At 47.6% G+C, this 18152-nt stretch overlaps 2 protein-coding genes across 2 annotated transcripts; both read left to right on the forward strand.

Moving 5' to 3' along the window:
- Window positions 1–453: 453 nt before the first annotated feature.
- LOC130601414 (metallothionein-2) lies at window positions 454–1253 on the forward strand. Its single transcript, XM_057413486.1, has 3 exons — window positions 454–525; window positions 609–674; window positions 1107–1253. Exons 1-3 carry the CDS (start codon window positions 495–497, stop codon window positions 1199–1201), a joined length of 192 nt encoding a protein of 63 aa, XP_057269469.1. The 5' UTR covers window positions 454–494; the 3' UTR covers window positions 1202–1253.
- Window positions 1254–11806: 10553 nt separating this feature from the next.
- On the forward strand, window positions 11807–15075 carry LOC130601412 (nuclear pore complex protein Nup93-like). Its single transcript, XM_057413485.1, has 3 exons — window positions 11807–12043; window positions 12571–12688; window positions 15020–15075. The coding sequence occupies exons 1-3, from the start codon at window positions 11865–11867 to the stop codon at window positions 15035–15037; spliced, it is 315 nt and encodes a 104-aa protein (XP_057269468.1). The 5' UTR covers window positions 11807–11864; the 3' UTR covers window positions 15038–15075.
- The last annotated feature ends 3077 nt before the right edge of the window (window positions 15076–18152 follow it).

Below are 18152 nucleotides of genomic sequence, written 5' to 3' on the forward strand. Positions count from 1 at the left end.
TGGAGATGCCCCAGAGGTGCAAGAGGAGTTGGGGGCAGTGCTACGCCATCGCTGCCACCCCCCGCGGCATCTTCCGGCATCTTGGCCCTCAGGGATGCAGCACCCTGCGGGGAGGTGGGCACAATGGGGTATAGGTAGGACCCTCTGGATGGAAGTATGGAGGAGGCCAGGGCCGTGACCCAGGTGAACACGGCACAGACTGAGCACGGCCCCGTCCCGGGTGAGCACGGCTCCACGACACCGCCCCCTGTGAGCACGGCCCCACGGTGAGCACGGCCGCATAGTGAGCACGGCCCTACGGTGAACACGGCCCCATAGTGAGCACGGCCCGGCCCGGCACTGCAAGGCCCCGATGAGGGTCCCGCCCCGCCGTGCGCAGCGCCGCGCACCGCCCCATGCTTTCACCCCATAAATACTGAACGCCGGCAGGGCTGTGTATTGCTGCGAGTCCAGCCGAGCCGAACCGAGCAAAGGCAACCAAGCTAAACCGAGCCATGGATCCCCAGGACTGCACGTGTGCCGCCGGTAAGTGTCCCGGTCTTGTGCCCGGCGGGTCCTCGTCGCGGCCCCGGCCCCATCTGAGCCTGACGGCCGCTCTCCCGTCCCAGGTGACTCATGCTCCTGCGCCGGGTCCTGCAAGTGCAAGAACTGCCGCTGCCGCAGCTGCCGCAAGAGTGAGTGTGGGGCTCAGCAGGGGGAAAGTGGGGGGGACATACAGAGCTTCTCCCTAGAGGTCTGCCCGTGCCTTGCTGGGACCCCACGGGTCCCCCACCACCTCCCAGCGTGCCCGTGAATCCAAGGGGTTCTTGTCCTGTAGAGAATCTCTCCTTTGCACTGTAGGGCTCCCTATGGAGACCCCACCGCTCTGACATGGGGGTGCCCCTGTCCTATTGGACCTTTGCGAGGATCCTTTCCTCTTCCTGAGACCTGCCGCCTGTTGCCCGTTGGGGGGTGCCCCTTCTCTGTTAGGACCCAAACTGCTGTGCCATTGGGATACTATGTATGGGGTGTGCTTTTTTTTCCTTCTCCATTAGGTACCTCTGCCCCATGGGCCCCCAGTTCCTTTCCAGCCCCCCTCCCCCCTAACTCTCTTGTCTTCCCCCCAGGCTGCTGTGCCTGCTGTCCCGCAAGCTGCAGCAACTGTGCCAAGGGCTGCGTGTGTAAGGAGCCGGCCAGCAGCAAGTGCAGCTGCTGCCACTGAGCTATTCACCTGTGCCTGTAAATAGCCAGCACACTTTGGGGATAGCGATATGGGGGGGACGGGGACACACAGCACAAAAGAGCCTATTTTCGATGTTTTGTATTTTCTGTACCAGTGGTGTGTAACTGGATGGAAATAAAGTAATAAAGGTGTTTGGATGGAGGTGTGAGTGCTGCTGCTGGACTGGAGACTGAGCACTGTTGCCGCTCATGACTCCTGTGTGGGAATTGTCACTTTGGGGTGGTGGTGGGCTGCTTGCAAACACCCCAATGGCCTTCCTGAATGCAGAAGAACTCGGGGAAGAACTCTGCATCTCTCTGGAAGACAAAAGCAGCTTCTCAGTCTTTGGGATGGATCTCATCCTGCACGTGGGGTGGCTTTGGGCATCTTGAAAGTGCTGGTCCCTTGCTGAGGACAGGGGAGGCATGCTTAGGTGGGCTTCAGCCTCCTCCTGCCTTCCTCTGACTTTGTGGTAGGTGTTTCTGCACCACCCTGGGGTTTCCTGTGGGTGAAAGAGCTTGTGGGAACAGGCATGGTGGCTGAGAGGGTGGTGTGGGCTGGCAGCATGTCCATCCCGAGCTGCTACAGCAAGGCACTGGGCTGAGCCCCATGGGGGACAAACCCACCCTGAGATCTCATGCTTAGCAAGCCCAAATTTTCTCTCAGAGCAGCTCTATCACCAAAGGGATGCTTTCCCTGCAGCCTCCCTGTGCCAGGTACTGCCAGCTACAGTGCCTCACTCCTGCCCCAGGTGTGATCTCCAAGCACTTTTTTCAAGCCCAGTTTTGGGGAGCACTTTGCTTGGAGCTGCAAGCTCCAGGCCCAGGAGGGCAGACAATCATAGTTGGGAATAAGCCCTGTGGGTGTTAAATGCAGTGCTCAGATGCCCTGATGGTGGGTGGCTGCAGGATGAGGGGTGCTGGGGGTGTGGTGGGGTGCTGGGAAGGTGCGTGGGACGTGTTTTGCTTCCGAAACTCTCTGCCAAGTGAGAGTTGCTTTTTATGGCTTTTTATGCACAGGAGCGTCTGCCTGCCTGTACTTGTCCTCTGGGTGTGCCCTGCCACCAAGGCAGGTTCTCAGCCCTGGCTCAAGGGCTTGCACCCCACTGCTGTCACTCCTCCCCTGCCCCTCCACACAGGGGGACAGCTCAGCTTGGCATGGGTGTCCCCACCAGCCCTTGGTGGCCAGGCAGTAGGGACAGAGCAAGTTTAAATTGCAAGATGCTGCGGAAGCCCTGAAATGAGAGGGTTTGGATAGTTCTTTCTGCCAGGCTGGGTGGCACAAGGTGGGTTGTCAAAGCGGGAGCATGGCAATACCAGCACCGAAGGGTAATCCAGGCCCCCCCTGAAGAGCTCCTCACCCCTTCCCCAAAGGTTTGCCCAGCTTCAGCATATGGCTCTGTGGTGGCTGCCCAGCCTGCTCAGCACCAGCATTGCTGGTGAGAAAAGCAACACCCAGCTCAGCACCCATTTGCTTTTTAAATGCATTGCCTTACTGCATGAGTGTCTTTTGCCTAAGCAGGCTCCAAGAGGCTGTTGCAACAGAGGCTTAGGGCTGGAGACAGGGTTTAAGGGCCTGCCTTGCCCTAAATGCATTTAAACCCCAATAAACCCCATGGGAAGATGCTTTGCTGGAAGACAAGGCTGACGGGTGGCTGACATGGCCACTCCGCAGCAGGACCCCGGGCCACTGCAGCGCGCAGGGGCTGTGCTGGCATCCTGCACCAGCAGCCAAGTCGGGGCTTGGATGGGGCTTCCCCTCTCAGGAAGCGCCCCAGGCATCAACCGCTCCCCATTCACAGCAGTGTGCCAGGGTGGAAGGTGGGCGCACACCCCACAGCCTGTGCTGCCAGCTCCTGGCTCTGCTTGCAACCTGTCTGGCTGCAGCAGTGCCTGAGAGCATGGACCCCAGCCTCAGCACCCTTTCCCAAGTGGAATCTGGGGTGGGGAAAGACAAAGGACATCCATCCCAGGACCAGTGGGATGTGTGCAGGCACCCACGGAAGGTGCTGGACCTGGGAAGTAGCTCTGCTGTAGATGCTCCCACAAGGTGAATACGGGCTTTCTGGAGTATTTGCTATGGAAAAAGCCACACTTTTTAATGAAGCAGGAGCTGGTCTCAGCCTGCACACCAGCACAGAATAGCAGAAGGGTGATAGGAATGAACACAGTGCAAGAAGAAGCTGATGTGCACAGAGCCCCTCAAAGAAAAAGCACAGCTCAGTCTGCAGAGGTGGTTTCAAGGACTATGTGTCTCCCCTGGGCACACAGGGAAGCCAGGGCAGAGGTGTCCCGGGTGCATGCCCGAGGGGGTGCAGCACCCCAGGGGCTGTACTCAGCACCGCTCTGCCTCTGTATGAGACAAGCTGACCTGTCTCCATGCGCTGGGTGGTGCTGGCATGTGAAAGGACATGCGGCCCTTGCACAGGGGAAATGCACTGCGTGCAGAGGGGATATGCACCCTGTGCAAAGAGTAAATAACACCCGTGCGGTGGGGATATGCACCGTGTGCAGCAGGGAGATAACACCATGTCCTCAGGGGACAGGCACCCAGTGCCCCCAGTGCAGAGGAGACAGGCACAGGGTGCACAGGGTAAATATACCGTGTGCAGAGGGGACAGCACCCAGTGCAGAGGGGATATATCCAGTGCAGAGGGCACCTACTCTCCGCCTTCAGGATCGGGCTCTCCGGGCGCGCAGCCGCCAGCTCGGTGCATCCCAGCGCTTCCCGAAGGATCTGCTGCCACCTGCCTGTCCCAGTGTGTCCCCTGTTCTGGTGTATCCGGCTGTCCCAGTGTACTCCGCTGACTCAATGTACCCGCTGTCTCAGTCTGCCTGGATGACCCCGTGTTTCTTGTCCCTCGGGGCACCAGCACTTATCTCAGGGCAGCTCAAGACCCTCCTCCTGCTGGAAAACTGCCCCTGGAGCACAGACAGGCTCAGAGAGAGCTGGGGTGGCATGGACACCCCACCAGGAGAACCTTCTTGCCAGGACACCCATCCCACTAGGATATCTATTCCACCAGGACACCCGTCCTACCAGGGCAGCCATCCCACCAGGGCATCCATCCCACCAGGTTGTCCATCCCATCAAGTTATCCATCCTACCAGGACACCCACCCTACCAGATTATCTGTCCCACCAGGACACCCATCCTACCAGACTACCCACTCCACCACGATTCCCATCCCACCAGAACATCTGTCCCACCTAGACATCCATCCCACTAAGACACCCATCCTGCCAGGACACTCATCCCACTAGGGCATCCTGCTGGGGACCAGTGCACCCCTGGGGGTCCCTGCCCCAAGCTCTGCAGTGCCGCAAGTGCTGTCTGCCTGCTAATTTTGGGGATGAAGCTCCATGGAGGGTGTAAGTGGGCAAGCTGGGGCCAAGCCCAAATGCAGCACACCCCAAGGCACAGATCAGACCGTGGCACAGGGAAAGCATGCTTTCTAGATGCCAGGTCTCAGCATATAGTCCTAAATACATCAGAAATAGTTTAAGCTACCCATTTAGAAAGAGCACAGGCTCCAGGAACCAGGCAGGCACCCAGCACTGGGAAAAACTGGAGGGGGTGGGGTGGGGGTGGTGGTGTTGGTGATATTAGCCAGCTGCTGGACAGCCAGCGAGTGTCACAGCACAGGGAGAACAATCTAACCACCATGGGGAGGGTACACTGGGGATTTGCAGAGATTTTTTGCTGAGGTTGGTGGCTGAGCTGGAAAGGCTGTGAATCACCTTTGCCTCCTTGGGGACCTGAAGCAGGGTTGGTGGATAAGGCTGGGCTTATTCAGTCTTGAGAAGAGAAGGCTCTGGGAAGAACTTAGAGCAGCTCCAGTGCCTAAAGTGGCTACAAGAAACCTGGAGAGGAGCTTTGGACAAGGGCATGCAGGGACAGGACAAGGGGAAATGACTTTAAACTGATAGAGGGGTGATTGAGATGAGCTCTTAGGCAGAAGTTCTTCCCTGTGAGGGTGCTGAGGCCCTGGCACAGGTTGCCCAGAGAAGCTGTGGCTGTCCCATCCCAGCAGTGTTCAAGGCCAGGGTCTATGGGACTTAGAGCAACCTGCTCTAGTGGAAGGTGTCCCTGCCTGTGGCAAGGTACTGGGATGGTGATATTGGGAAATGGATGAGATTTAAGGTCCCTTCGAACCCAAACCAGTCTGGGATTCTAGGATTCTATGACCTGGGGGCAGTCCTCACAGGACTGTAATTCATGGCAGAAGTGCTTAAGGTCTGCCCTGCACTCTGCTGGGGTCCTGAATCTCTGCCACACATTAGAAATGGTCCTGCCCCAGGGACCAGGGCAGGGGTAGACCGGGGCATTGAGGCAGGCATCTCCTCAGTGTTTTAGAGACAGCTTGAGTCTTTTTATGTACCCTGAGTGAAGCTTGTGACTTGGAGAAAATTAAGTTGCAGGAGATGTTTTATGACAGCTTGAAAAAACCCTTATAGTTAGTGAGGAAAAGAAAAGAAAGCCCCAGGAACATTTGAAGAAAGCCATGTTTTGATGCTTGTTGTCCTGCATGCAAGGAGACACCTTTAGGAAAATCCATATTTCTGTGTCAGTACAGGCTGGGATGTACCTTGACCAAGTGCATCCTGGTAAGGGATGTTTCTTGCTGCTGCTTTTTAAAACAAGTCTCAAGCAAAAGACATGACTACAGTTATGAGGAGGGACTTTGGAGGTTTGGTGGATGATGTTCTGGAGCACTGATGAGGTCCAGTCACTACTTCTTACACAAGCAGGCTGTTAGATGTGGGGTCTCCAAAATTCCCAGTTCCCAGATCCTGCCCTACAAGTCCAAGATCCTCAGCAGCGCTTGCTCCAAAGCTTGTGCTAATGTCCCGCCCCGTGCGATTATGGACATGCTCCCATGTGGGGATCAAATGCAGTGTATCCCTTCAGGACACAGTTCCAGTGGTGATGGAGAGAATACTTGCTGGCTGTGGCTTATTTGCACGTGTACTTGGCCATAGAAGGGAGACGTGAGGTGAATTCATCACCCTCATTTTACCTCCTAAGGTATCAACTCTTGGAGTGGGGGTTGCCAGCATGAGTTGGCAGTGACTATGAAGGGAGAAGGAAGCAGAAAGGAGAAACCCCACGCGCTTTCCTTCTTTCTGTAGCTCTCTTTTTCTGGTCACTTCACCACTGTGCGGCGAGGGGGAGGAGGAGGCGGCGGTGGCAGCCTCGAACCCGTGTTCTCTGGGGTAAACCACCCTCCTCCCGCCCACCTCCGTACGGCGCTGTCCGTGTCTGCCTGCGAGCGCCCCAATAAAGTTGTTGTCGCGAGAGGGCGGGATCCGGCGCGCGGGAATAAGAGGCTCCTCCGCCAATGGGAGCACGGGGACTGACGTGAGGGTAGCCAATAGGTACGTGCTGCGCGGGGACGGCGGCGCGGAGGTGGGTAGGTGAGGGCTCTTCGCGGATGTGTGGTGGCCTCTCCCGTTGGCTCCTCTCCCTCCTGCAGTGGCCGGTGCGGGTCTTCCGCCTGCTCCCGCCGGGCCCTGAGTCCTCTGCGGCCTCCTCCCGCCCGGGGCTCCCTCTCCTTGGCCGCTGGGCTGGTCCCTCGGCGCGGGACTCTGACGGGGCCTTCTCTGAGGAGAATCTCCTCAGGGGGGCGGCTGCCTGAGGCAGGCGGTGGCCGGCCCCGGGCCGAGCATCTCAGCCGCAGTGCAGGCCGCTGCGGCAGGAGGAGTGTGGGGAGAAGTCGCAGGCCTCCCCGGAGGCTTCTCTAGGGCTCCTTCGGGGTAGGGGTGGGAGTGTTTGTTTTGTATGTCTCTGACCCCAAAATAACCCGCGTTAAAAGGCAGCGGGGCTGGTGAAGAGCAGCGTCTTCATTCGAGCTGTTTTGTGATGGTCGGCAGTGCGAAGCCCAGCTATAGCAGGGGAGCTTAGCATTTAGCCAGGGTGCCGTGTTGGTACTTTGGGAAGCAGAAGCTCGTTGTTTGAATGGGGAGGCATCAGGAGAGCGGATCTCTGTATGCCTGTGATTTGATGTCTCTGTTCATGCTGGGGGGGGGGAAGTGGAGGCATCGTTCCTCTCCACATCAGGGTTACAGGTTGATTCCTGACTGGGGGAAGATCTGCTGTCGTGGGTCTGGTTATAGAGGCTCAGTGTTCTTTGCACTGCCTATGATGCAGCTTTGGTTTCACTGAAGGTTTTGTTAAGCTTATGTGACCTTGTAGTTGCCAAGGACTACTTTCATATGTGTCTTGCAGGATACAGCAGACTTCTGAGTGAAGAAGGTAAATCAGTTTATGATACTTGTGACTCTTGTTTTTCAGACCTGTAAGTTGGACTCAGGACAGGGTAGCTGTCTTTAAATGCTCCAACTTATGTACTGTAATGGCTCTTTGAGATCATAAAAAGCTTGGACTTCTGCATGCCTGCTAATAGATGAGATAAAGAACAAAACATACAGGACTGAAAGTCTTTATGGGAGGCAGGGGAGGATTAATTGGTGGGTGGCAGAAGAAACATTAGGTGTAGAAGATTGTGTGGCTTGTTCAGGATTTTCTAGCATCAGCCCTTTGTTGCTATTGTACCAGACGGAGGACCAAGTATAGTGTGGAGCTTTTAGGTATTTGTCTTTCAGATGGCCTATCCTGATTTCATATATTTTTAGTGTTGCTAGGGTATGGAAGTTTTCCCTTTGCAAGGTCTGATTAAACGTTGTTTAATATACTTTAATATACTTTATATACTCAAGGGTGATCTGCTGAAAATGTGTAGCAGGTATTTGGGTTGTACTTGGCCACTTCCACTTGTGGAACATGAAAAATAAGGGAGTAAGAGACCTCAGAAGTTGACCCCAGTTGCGTCCCTGCTCATGGTGAGGTGTCAGTGGAAAAGGCACTTTTGCCTCAAATGTCAGCTGTACAAACTAGAGAATTGCCCCCTCTCTTACTAGAGTGCTAGTGTGTCTTCCTTAAAGAAGCCAATCCCAACTCATCAGACTAGGTCTTGGAGTACTCTGGAGCCTCTGCAAGAGGCCAGCACTAGATTTCTTCCTCTTTGTTTACTATTTTGACTTTGTGACTTATGAAACTGTATTGATCCATCAGCAGTTCTGGATTTAGTCTTTCTCAAAGTTAATTAATCATTACAAAGCCTGTCAATATGTGAAGTACAACAGACGCTTGCCAGCAGTGCATGCTTGCAGCTCAGAAAGCCAGTTGTATCTTTGCATTCAAAGAAATGTGGCCAGGAGGTCAATGGATGTGATTCTCCCTCTCTGCTCTAGTGAGACCCAACCCGGAGAACTGCGTCAAGCTCTGAAGTCCTCAGTACAAGAAAGAGATAGACCTGTTGGAGAGGGTCCAGAGGAGAGGCACAAAAATGATCAGGGGATGGAGCGCCTGTCCTGTGAGGAAAGGCTGAGAGAGTTGGGGTTGTTCAGCCAGGAGAAGACAAGACTGCAAAGACCTGATTGCAGCCTTTCAGTACTTAAAAGGTGCCTAGAAGAAAGATGGGGCAAGACTTTTTATCAGGGCCTGTTACATCACAACAAGGGGTGATAGTTTTAAACTAAAAGAGGGAGATTCAGGCTGGACATGAGGAGGAAACTGTTTACAGTGAAGGTGGCAAGACACTGCTCCAGGTTGCCCAGAGAGGTGGTGGATGCGCCATCCCTGGAAACACTCAAGGCCAGGCTGGATGTGGTTCTGGGCAACCTGATCTAGTTGAAGATGTCCCTCCTCATTGCAGAGTTGGACTAGATGAGCTTTGAAGGTCCCTTCCAACCCAAGTCATTCTGTGATTCTATTTGAACTTCTTTCTGAAGCTAGTACAGCACATTGTTCATCATGGCCATATTTGAAGTAAAATAGCTACAGCATTCTTCACTGCGTAACACTGTAGTGCTCTTGAGGAGTTTTTAGGGGCTTTTAGGTAATAAGTCATCATTTTTAATCAGTCTGAACTGACTGAAGAAACCTGTCATCATCTTTCTTAGTTTCTTTCTGGCTTAAATCTAGTCAACCTGTACGAGATATAGTAATTGTGGTTTTAAATGTTGGGGAAACATTACACTGGGGTTTAATGGAATAATAGTCTAATGCCACAGCTTCGATTGATAAGTCATCAAAGATCTTTTACAGAAGAGTCTTTTCAGTCCTGGCTTTTAGCCCAAGGTCGATTGGTTTCACAGAAATTAAACTTCTGATGTGTTTTCTTTCCCTTAGGTGTCAGTTGTTGCTCCTTCCCAAGCCAGACGTGAAAATTTGCCATTGCCCTACTCGTTACTGTGGCAGCGGTTTCCATCCTGCACAGCAGCATTAGGAGTCAGAGGGCAGTCTCTCATATGCAGTAAATTCTGTCACGGTGGAGACAGAGTTGTTCATGCTGTTACTCAGGCTAAATATTTGAATTCCGTCACTATTTAGAAAAAGTATTTAGTGTTGGCTCTCTCAGTTCTGACCTGTCATTTCCAGTGCTTGATTATAATCACAGGTAGTTTAACTTGCTCCAGAATAACTAGTTTATTCTATATTTGCTGAATTCAGTTCAATCTCATCATTGTTGCAGTTGTGCTGTATCAGCAAATTTATGGGGCAGACCTTATATAATGTTGATGTGGAATCTATGGCTAAAAGGTACAGGTTTGGGAGCAGCTTTATAGTGCACTGATTCTCCATGCTTTTGGTTGCAGTGCTTTTAGAAGTTAGTGCCTTCCTATGCTCCTGGCTTTTTATCTTGTTGGTAATGAAAAGAGGAAACAGACTGGATCAGATCTAATCAAGCTGATGTCTGTTCTTGCCGTCGCTGCTCCCATAGGATCTGGTCAGTTCTGTACTGGAGTGTGGCTGTTCTGGTCGGTGTCTGCCAACAGAGGCTGCTTCTGGCCAGGGTGCACCTGAGTTATTGCAAGTAAATACTGGAAGGATGTTCTGTGCTGCATTGCAGCACACAGAGTGGCTTGTTTCAAGCGCCACCCTTCCCTGATCCTCTCCATCTCTGTGACATGCTAATCTGTTCAACCAAATCCAGTCTCTGCTGTCTCACCTGATTAACAAGTCAGTGCAGACACGATCACTGCCTCCCCCAACAGCTCCCAGCTTTCCAGAAGTGGGTGGGAGTGCTTGTGAAATTCTCTATTCCTGGGTGCCGGCTGTTAAGGTTTGTCCTGGCACCCAGGCAGCAGGGATCATTTTCTCTTTCTAATTGCATGTATCTGAGTGAATCATCATGCAGTGCTTTTAAATCACTTGTCCAGACAGAAGCAGCGCTGTTGCCACTGGTTGTTGTACTTTGGAATGGTGCGAGTGAGAAAGTGAGGAATATTGAAACTGTACCATTAAATTGCTTTGGAGTGGTTGAGGGGTACCAAGAAGTACTTGGAATTGTGGTCTGGTTTTGGTTTGTAAAAATGCCCAGTTTTCTTCTTGGTGGGCTCCCTTGACCCAGATAGTCTCCATTAATTTTAATTTTGAGTAAATTATAAAGTTGCTTGAGTTAATATTTGAGATCTGGTTTATCTTACTTGATCCCAGACGCTTTGGGTTAGGGTGCAAGTGCAGTCAGAGAGTGTACTGGAGATTCCCATGTCTGGAGCACTGTTCAGCAAGACTAGATTTACATGATTTTTTTCTTGGGGCTTTACAGAGGTGCCAGGTGCTTGTAGCATATAGCTGGTTTAGCTGCAAGTCACGGATTTGGTGTGTGAAGGGTTTAGATTTCATATTTAATTTACATGGACACTGTTGCAGCTACATGTTTGGTTTTTTTTTCATGCTAATTTCAAACACTACATTTTTGTCTTTTCTGTAACAATAAGAGGATCCATTCTGAATTTGGAACTGCACAATGCACTGTTGACCTCATCCATTCCAGCCCTTGCCTTAGTTTCTTTAACCATGCTCTCATTTGGTCTGTGCAAGCAATTCTCACAAACGCTGGTAAAACTTTCTGCATGCCTCAGAGTTAGAGGCACGTCTTCTATGTTGGAACAACATGTACTTATCCCTTTTGACTAAGGGATTAATATTGTGTAGATTAGCACATTTTAGTAGATGGTTAGTTATGGCTGTCTATGTACATGCGTCTGCTTGTCTGTTTTGCTGCTAATTTAACCTCATATGTAAGTTGTGTGTTTTTAGCCCTCATGCATATATATCTAGATGCATGTGTATATATATCTATGCATGCACATGTATGTATCTCAATTTTTAATATATAAAAATATAAAACCATATGATAGCTTGAGTGGAAGGGATCCATGAGGATCATTGAGTGATCTGACTCTTCAAATTACTTTATATATATATATATATATGTATGTAGTATGCACATATATATATGTGTGTGTGTACAAGTAGGTTTTAGCTAAATTAACACAAAAGTCTTCACAGGGATGTCTCTGCTTTCACTCTCATTTATAACAAGGCAGTATATGGCATCTGCATCCCATTTCTGACAGGCCCATAGATAGGCCTTGAGAATGCAGTCCTGCAAGGCAAAGCTCTCTGAGACCACTTGAAAGTCTTTCCTTAATGTTTAGTGCTTGGGGAGTATGGGCAGAGGAGTATCCTATTCTAGAAGACCTACTCTTGCTGGTCTGTCTGTGGTGCCATAGGTATAGAAACTGTTTATAGTTGATCAAGCATCTTTTTCTCTGAAGGTTTTTGTGCATCTTGAGTGAGACCTGCAACAGAGATGGATACTGAAGGCTTCGGTGAGCTTCTCCAGCAGGCGGAACAGCTTGCAGCTGAGACAGAAGGTATCTCTGAGCTGCCTCATGTAGAACGCAACCTGCAGGAGATTCAGCAGGCTGGGGAGCGCCTGCGCTCCCGCACTCTGACCCGCACTTCCCAGGAGACTGCTGATGTTAAGGCGTAAGTACAGGGTTCCAGCATTGGAAACTCTGCAGAGAGCAGAAGCTGTTTATAGGGTTGACTTCTAGTGTGGGTGGGAGGACATGCCCGGGAGAAACAGAATGACTGCAGAGCTGGTTCCCCCCCCGCCCTTTCTCCTGCTTCCAAAACCCAATACAGTGATTGGAGGATGTATCTGAGGACCTATTGTTCTTGAATTTGGGCACTAAAGCCAAAAAGTGCAGTCCCTTGTTCTGGCTGCCGCTGAAGACATTTACGAGTATGCTATAGATTTTTTTTTTCTCTCTGGAAGGACTTGGCAGCTGTGCAGTACTGCAGTGGAACAGCAGAAGGAGTTCAGCAGGGCTGAGGAGGCTAGAGATACACATAGGGCTTTTCAGAGTTTGGGGTTTTTTTTGCTTTTTATATAACACAGCTGGGAACACTGTACATGGCCAACTGCTGACCTAAATATTGACAATGAATTTGGGTTTAGAGTTCTGTCTGTTCAATACTAATTTCATACTTGTATAATTTCTTCCTTATAGGTCTGTGCTTCTTGGGTCTAGAGGGCTCGATATATCTCACATTTCTCAGCGTCTAGAGAGTCTAAGTGCAGTCACTACATTTGAGCCTCTTGAACCTGTTAAGGACACTGACATCCAGGTAGGGGGATTTGAGTTACACTGCCTTTGTAACTGCTGTTTCTGTGTTGTGGTTCAAAGCTCTTTGAAGGCATTTGTGAAAATAGCCTTGCTCTGTGTTTAATTCACTGGCTAGAGGGGGTACAGGAGAGATGTGCTGCTTTCAATGGGGGAAGATGTTCGTTAGCCATCAGAAGCAACATTTAAGTACCATACTGGCGGACATACTTTAAGTTCTGAACTCTTGCTGCAGTCAAGAGGAACTAGGTATGTGCTGTCTGCCTTTGTGGACCTGTCTGTCTGCTTTGCAAGCCTGAACTACAGCATGGATACCTCTCCCTTATAATTTTGAGATCTTTTTATGTCTGATTGTAAGAACACAAGTAGAACCACTTATCAGTTTGGAGGTGTTGGAATGGGGGCATTTAAGTCAAAATACAAAGGAGGTGAGTGTAGCTTTTTCTTTCAGTCTATATCAGATGTCACAGCCTTGTCTTGGTGGTAGACTGACTTTGCCATGTTTCTTTTGCTTTGTGACTTTGCATATGCTTTGCCAATATGATTTATAAATTTTCATGTAGCTCATCTCCCCAGATGTCTTAGAAATTAATATGAGCCATTTATTTTTGTATTATGATAGTTGCCTGCCCTTGTAGGATACCTTAATGATGAAAAGATCTGTGGTATTCATTACTCAGTTAAGAGCTGGTTATGAAATTGATGTTGTGGGTTGCGTTGACGATACTGGTCTGAATTACTTTTTAACCATTTTGAACCTTATATTGTCTCTCCTTACTGGCAGATGGCTAAGTTAGAAGAGTCAAAAGAGCTGTAAGCTCTTCTTTTTTTAGCAGAAGTAGTATGCCCTAAACTACTCAACTTCAGAAGACAATGGGGAGGGAAGAGTGTGGAGATACCCCATTTTACCTAACGGTATGTTTTGTTTAAGCTTTTGGTGCCATCCGTTTTGGGTGGACAGGTGCTTGATCTAGACTCTTCCTAGTGTTAGGAGCCTTGTGGTCTCCTGTCTTCAGGTAGATCTACTTAATCTGCTCTTCTTTAAGCCCCATAGCCTTTCCAGTATGCTACGTATGTGCCCTGGGACGCCTGTCAAGGACACACTTCCTTGCAGTGCAAGCAGTACCCCTCTGTTTTGGGGCTGCCTTCAGCACTCTCAGGCTGGGAATGCAGAGGAGTGACTCTGTGTGAGGACTGATTACTTAGAGCAGCTAAAGGGCTTTCTGAAGGTGAGATTTCTTCTTGTACCTTTGCTCCTCTTCACCTTCTGGCAATTCCTGGCATGCCTGGCTATCTTCGCACCCTCCCCAGGTGGTTTTCTTCTCTCTTTCACCAAAAATTGGTGCACTCTGGAGACTTTATGTATTGCATAATGAGAGCTCTAAACCACTGGCATTGTTCACTTTCTCTTCTCTCATTTTTCCTTTGTTCCAGTTTCCAAGGTTGTACTTCTAATTGGTGATGTTAAACTTCCTTTTTTTTTTTTTCTTGCTGCTGCTAATTCTTTAATTTCTGTGGTGTTTTTCCTTTCTGCTTTAAGGGCAATCATATTGTAGATTTTGAAACCCAGAAGCAATGGAGCTCTTGACTTTCTGAATCTAAGACTTGTGGCCTGTAAGAAAATGAATAGGGCTGTCTAATACTCACATTTTATTTTATTTTGCCGGTTACCTGAGAAAGCGTTCACATTCTGCTTCTGTCTGAATTATACCTTATACCAAGGTCTTGTCATTCAATGTGGTGATTTTGGTATATTTGGTGATCTTCTCAATATATTTTCTTATTCCCATGACCCATGTCAATATTTATTTTTCGTTAGAATGCATTTATTCCTTCAGGAAAAGGAAGTGTTTAAGTTGACGTTATGGACTAAGCTTGCTATAAACTATTAAAATTATTTAAATAAGAGTATTTTTTAAACAAGTAAGTGACAAGTAAGATTTCTTAGTTGGAAAAGCTTGGAGGATGTGGGAGGAGACTTTTTTTTTCACTATCTTACACCTGAAATAAAAAGATTTTCAGCTATAATTAAGCAAATTTGGTATCTGAGACCCACTGATTTCAACTCGAGGTGATTTCTGTGGGTACTTACCTTGCATAGGCATGCTGGAAAATTTCTTAAATATTGGTCTGTTTGCATGTTTTAAGTGTTGAAATGCCTCTGTGTCTAGCCATCATTTTTAGTCTGTCTTTTTACTAACAAAGTTAATGACTTTTTTTTGTCTCACAGAGACAATTTGAAATGCAAGCATTTTGAAATACAAGCTGGGTAGTTTTTGCTTTATATAAGGCATTTTAATTGACTGAACATTTTAATATGGTCTCTTTCTCCTAGGATTCTAGTCCATCCTAGGAGCTTGACATGAAGCACATGTGTAAGATAAATAAGACATTTCTAACTTACTATTTTCAAGCTTAACAAAAATGTTTAAGATCCTGAATAAATCCTGTTCTTTTAAAAGTAACTTAATATTGTAAATACAGATACAATTTTATTCTGTTTAGGAAAGCTTCAGATCTAACATAAAACAGTGGTTAATTGCAAATCAATATGTTTAAATGGCCAAATTGGCCAATGAGATTCAACCTTTCCTTTAGGAAAACAGCTAAGAAGTGCAAATGAAAAACAGGATTAAAATCAATCATTTAAATCAAAGTTCCCTGCTTGCTCTTTTGAATTGTGATTAACACTGGTGATTTAATCAGTGATCACTTTAACTGCTCATGTCTGAAGCCTAATAAATGAGTGCTTTGCATAAAACTTCTTTGCAGGCCACATGTGGAAAATCTTCACAGTAAATTAGCTAAAACTGTTTGCAGTGGGAAGCATGGCAGGGTGCTCCAGTTTAGATGAAGAGTCATTTAAAATGTTTTATCCCTGTTTGTTCTGCAGTTAATAGGTGAAAGGCTTTTGGTGCTGTTTTGCAGAACTTCATCCTCTGCTCTGTCTGAGGATGTCTGCAGTCACATCTCAAGCTGCCTAGCTGATGTCAGTAATGGTCTCTTATCTGCAAGTAACTTGTATGAAGTCATCAACTGCAGGATCTTGTCCTTTCTGAGCAGTTTTTGTTAAGTTTTTGTTCTTAATTATGTAAGAGGACCTTTGTGCTATACACTGCTGATTGTCCTCTAATTAGCCTTAAATGATTTGATGCTTTAGATGAAGATATGCTACAAAAGCTTCTTCCTATGTTTCTTTTTCTTACACCTTCTGATGATAGTTGGGATTTGTTTTCTTCCTAGCTAATTTAGTTTCATTTGGTTTCTTTAGGCTTGTGTTTATTTCTGTCCTTTCCAATGTTACCATTACTCATTTTCTTTAACCAGCAAAAACTTCTCAAATACTTAATGAACTTGATTCACAGTTTACCATCACTGTTGTAGGCTCAGCTGTCCTTTCTCATCCCATTTTCTCCTGATGCTCAGTGCACATACTTAAATCCTGTCTGAAACGTAGTTGGTTGTAGATTCTTTAACACTTCAGTTATTCTTGTATATGTGGTGCCCCTCTGCTTCAGTTTGGGCAGGCAGTGCTATCAGTTCATAAATACTTTACAACCAGAGGCACAGATCTGATGCTTAGCCTTTGACTGTAGCAGTTATGTGAAGGTTACAAATATGACTAAATCTTTATTGTATGAATTTTAGGTTTCTGCTGACTTTTAAATATTCAAAGCTTTTACAGCATGAAAATAATCCCTAGACTTCCTGTTGTGTGCTCACACAACTCCTTTGCATCCAGTGATTTCTTTGGACAGTTTGCTTGAGCTTCTTCAGCTTTCTTATGTGAAATATTTACTTACTGTCTGTGTTCTTTCTTATGCTGCAGTCTATTCGGGCAGCCTATATGTTAGAATCTGATCTCTCAAATGATGGCTGTCAGCACTGCAGAAGGAGAACTCCAGGAAATATCTTCTTTCTTATAGATGAAAACACAGCAAGAAAAAGCAGAGAGGAGCATCCTAGGGCCTGAAGTCCCAATATACTGATGTGAGTTTCAGAAAGTGTTAAGAGAATCTAGGAATTTACCTTAATAGAAGCGTCAGCTTGGGACTTTCCGTACAGAGCCTCTTTTAAATGGTACTCCATCCATAGTGCTGACTAAAAAGAAGTGCACCAAATTGCAGCTCAATTAATTACCTGAATTATTTATGTAAAATGTAGATTGCTTGCGCGTGAAAGGGTTGAGAGTCTAGGAAATGTTTCCCACTAGAGCAGTAGGCAGGGAAGATTATGGAAAAGTCTAGGCTTGCCATTAAATGATAGGACTTCTTATTTTTCCTCTCTCATTTCAAAGATGGTCTTCTTAAAGTGCATGCAACACACCAGACACTTCTTGCAGGAAATCCAGTTCATAACAATTCTTATGTGAAGACTTTATAAAGACCAAGTTGTCAAAAAGCCCTATTTTGGCAAAATCTGTCAGAGTTGAATATGGTAGTCAAGGGGTCCTTGATGTTCTTGATGCCATGTTTAGCACAGAAATGTGTGTTGGGTTTTCTGTTTGTTTGTGGCTTTAAAAATCCCAGGTAAGAGTTGATCGTGCAAGCTGGTATCCTGCAAATGGCATCTGTGTATATAAACAGAATATTGACATTCTGAAAGGTGTTGTCTTCTCTTTCAAATGTGCAAACTACAACATCCTCTTCTAGTGAGCACTGTCCTAGCAGACCTCTCTCAAGTCACAGTAATGGCAGCCAAAGAAGGAATTATGTCCACTATATGGCAAGGCTGCACTATTGTAACGTGAGCTAGGACCTGGCTCTTCCATGTGTACTGTTTAGTTTATGTGCATGGATGTTGGCGAGAGGTTTGGTGTTGCTCTAGTGAAGTACTTTTGGGTACCTGGTTATTTGTGTTATTTGCAGGATCAAGGCCTAATTTATACCTACAAAGGTAGTTGGACTGGCTACAGTATATGTTATGCTTTACAGTAATGTTGTGCTTTTGTGTTTTGAACATGTCACAGTGGTTTAATACTAGATTTAGGCCCCCTGCATACTTGTTTTGAAATGTATAAGCCCAAAGGCATGATGTAGTTTCAAGAAATGGTGCTGCTATCAGTTTTAAGGCTTGGTCCAGCACTGTGCAGATCTGTGAAATAAATGCTGGAAATGAGCTCTCCTTGTGTACATTGTTGATCTGCTTGGAGAGTTTGAGGGGAAGCCCTGGCTCCATTACACTGAAGGAAAATTTTGTGAATTACCTCATCTGTACAACAGTTTCACCTTCCCTTGTGGTCTAGGCAGAGCTGAAATTAAGGGTTGCGTACCAGGGCTTGGGTTTGATTTCTGGGTGTAGATGTTCAGAATATTGACTGAGTGGCTTTCTGGTGGAGGTCGAGATACAGAAGTAAGAGCTTTTATCTAAATGAGGACAGAAGGTTAGACTGAAATGTGTCCATGTAGCAACTAAGGCAGACTGAAATTAAGTAGCTGGGATGTTTTCAAGTTTTCCAGAGAACGGTA

Source organism: Pezoporus wallicus, unplaced genomic scaffold (assembly GCF_028554395.1).
Source record: "Pezoporus wallicus isolate ANWC-B61680 ecotype Strahan unplaced genomic scaffold, APGP_CSIRO_Pwel_v1 contig_13568, whole genome shotgun sequence".
Lineage (NCBI taxonomy): Eukaryota > Metazoa > Chordata > Aves > Psittaciformes > Psittacidae > Pezoporus > Pezoporus wallicus.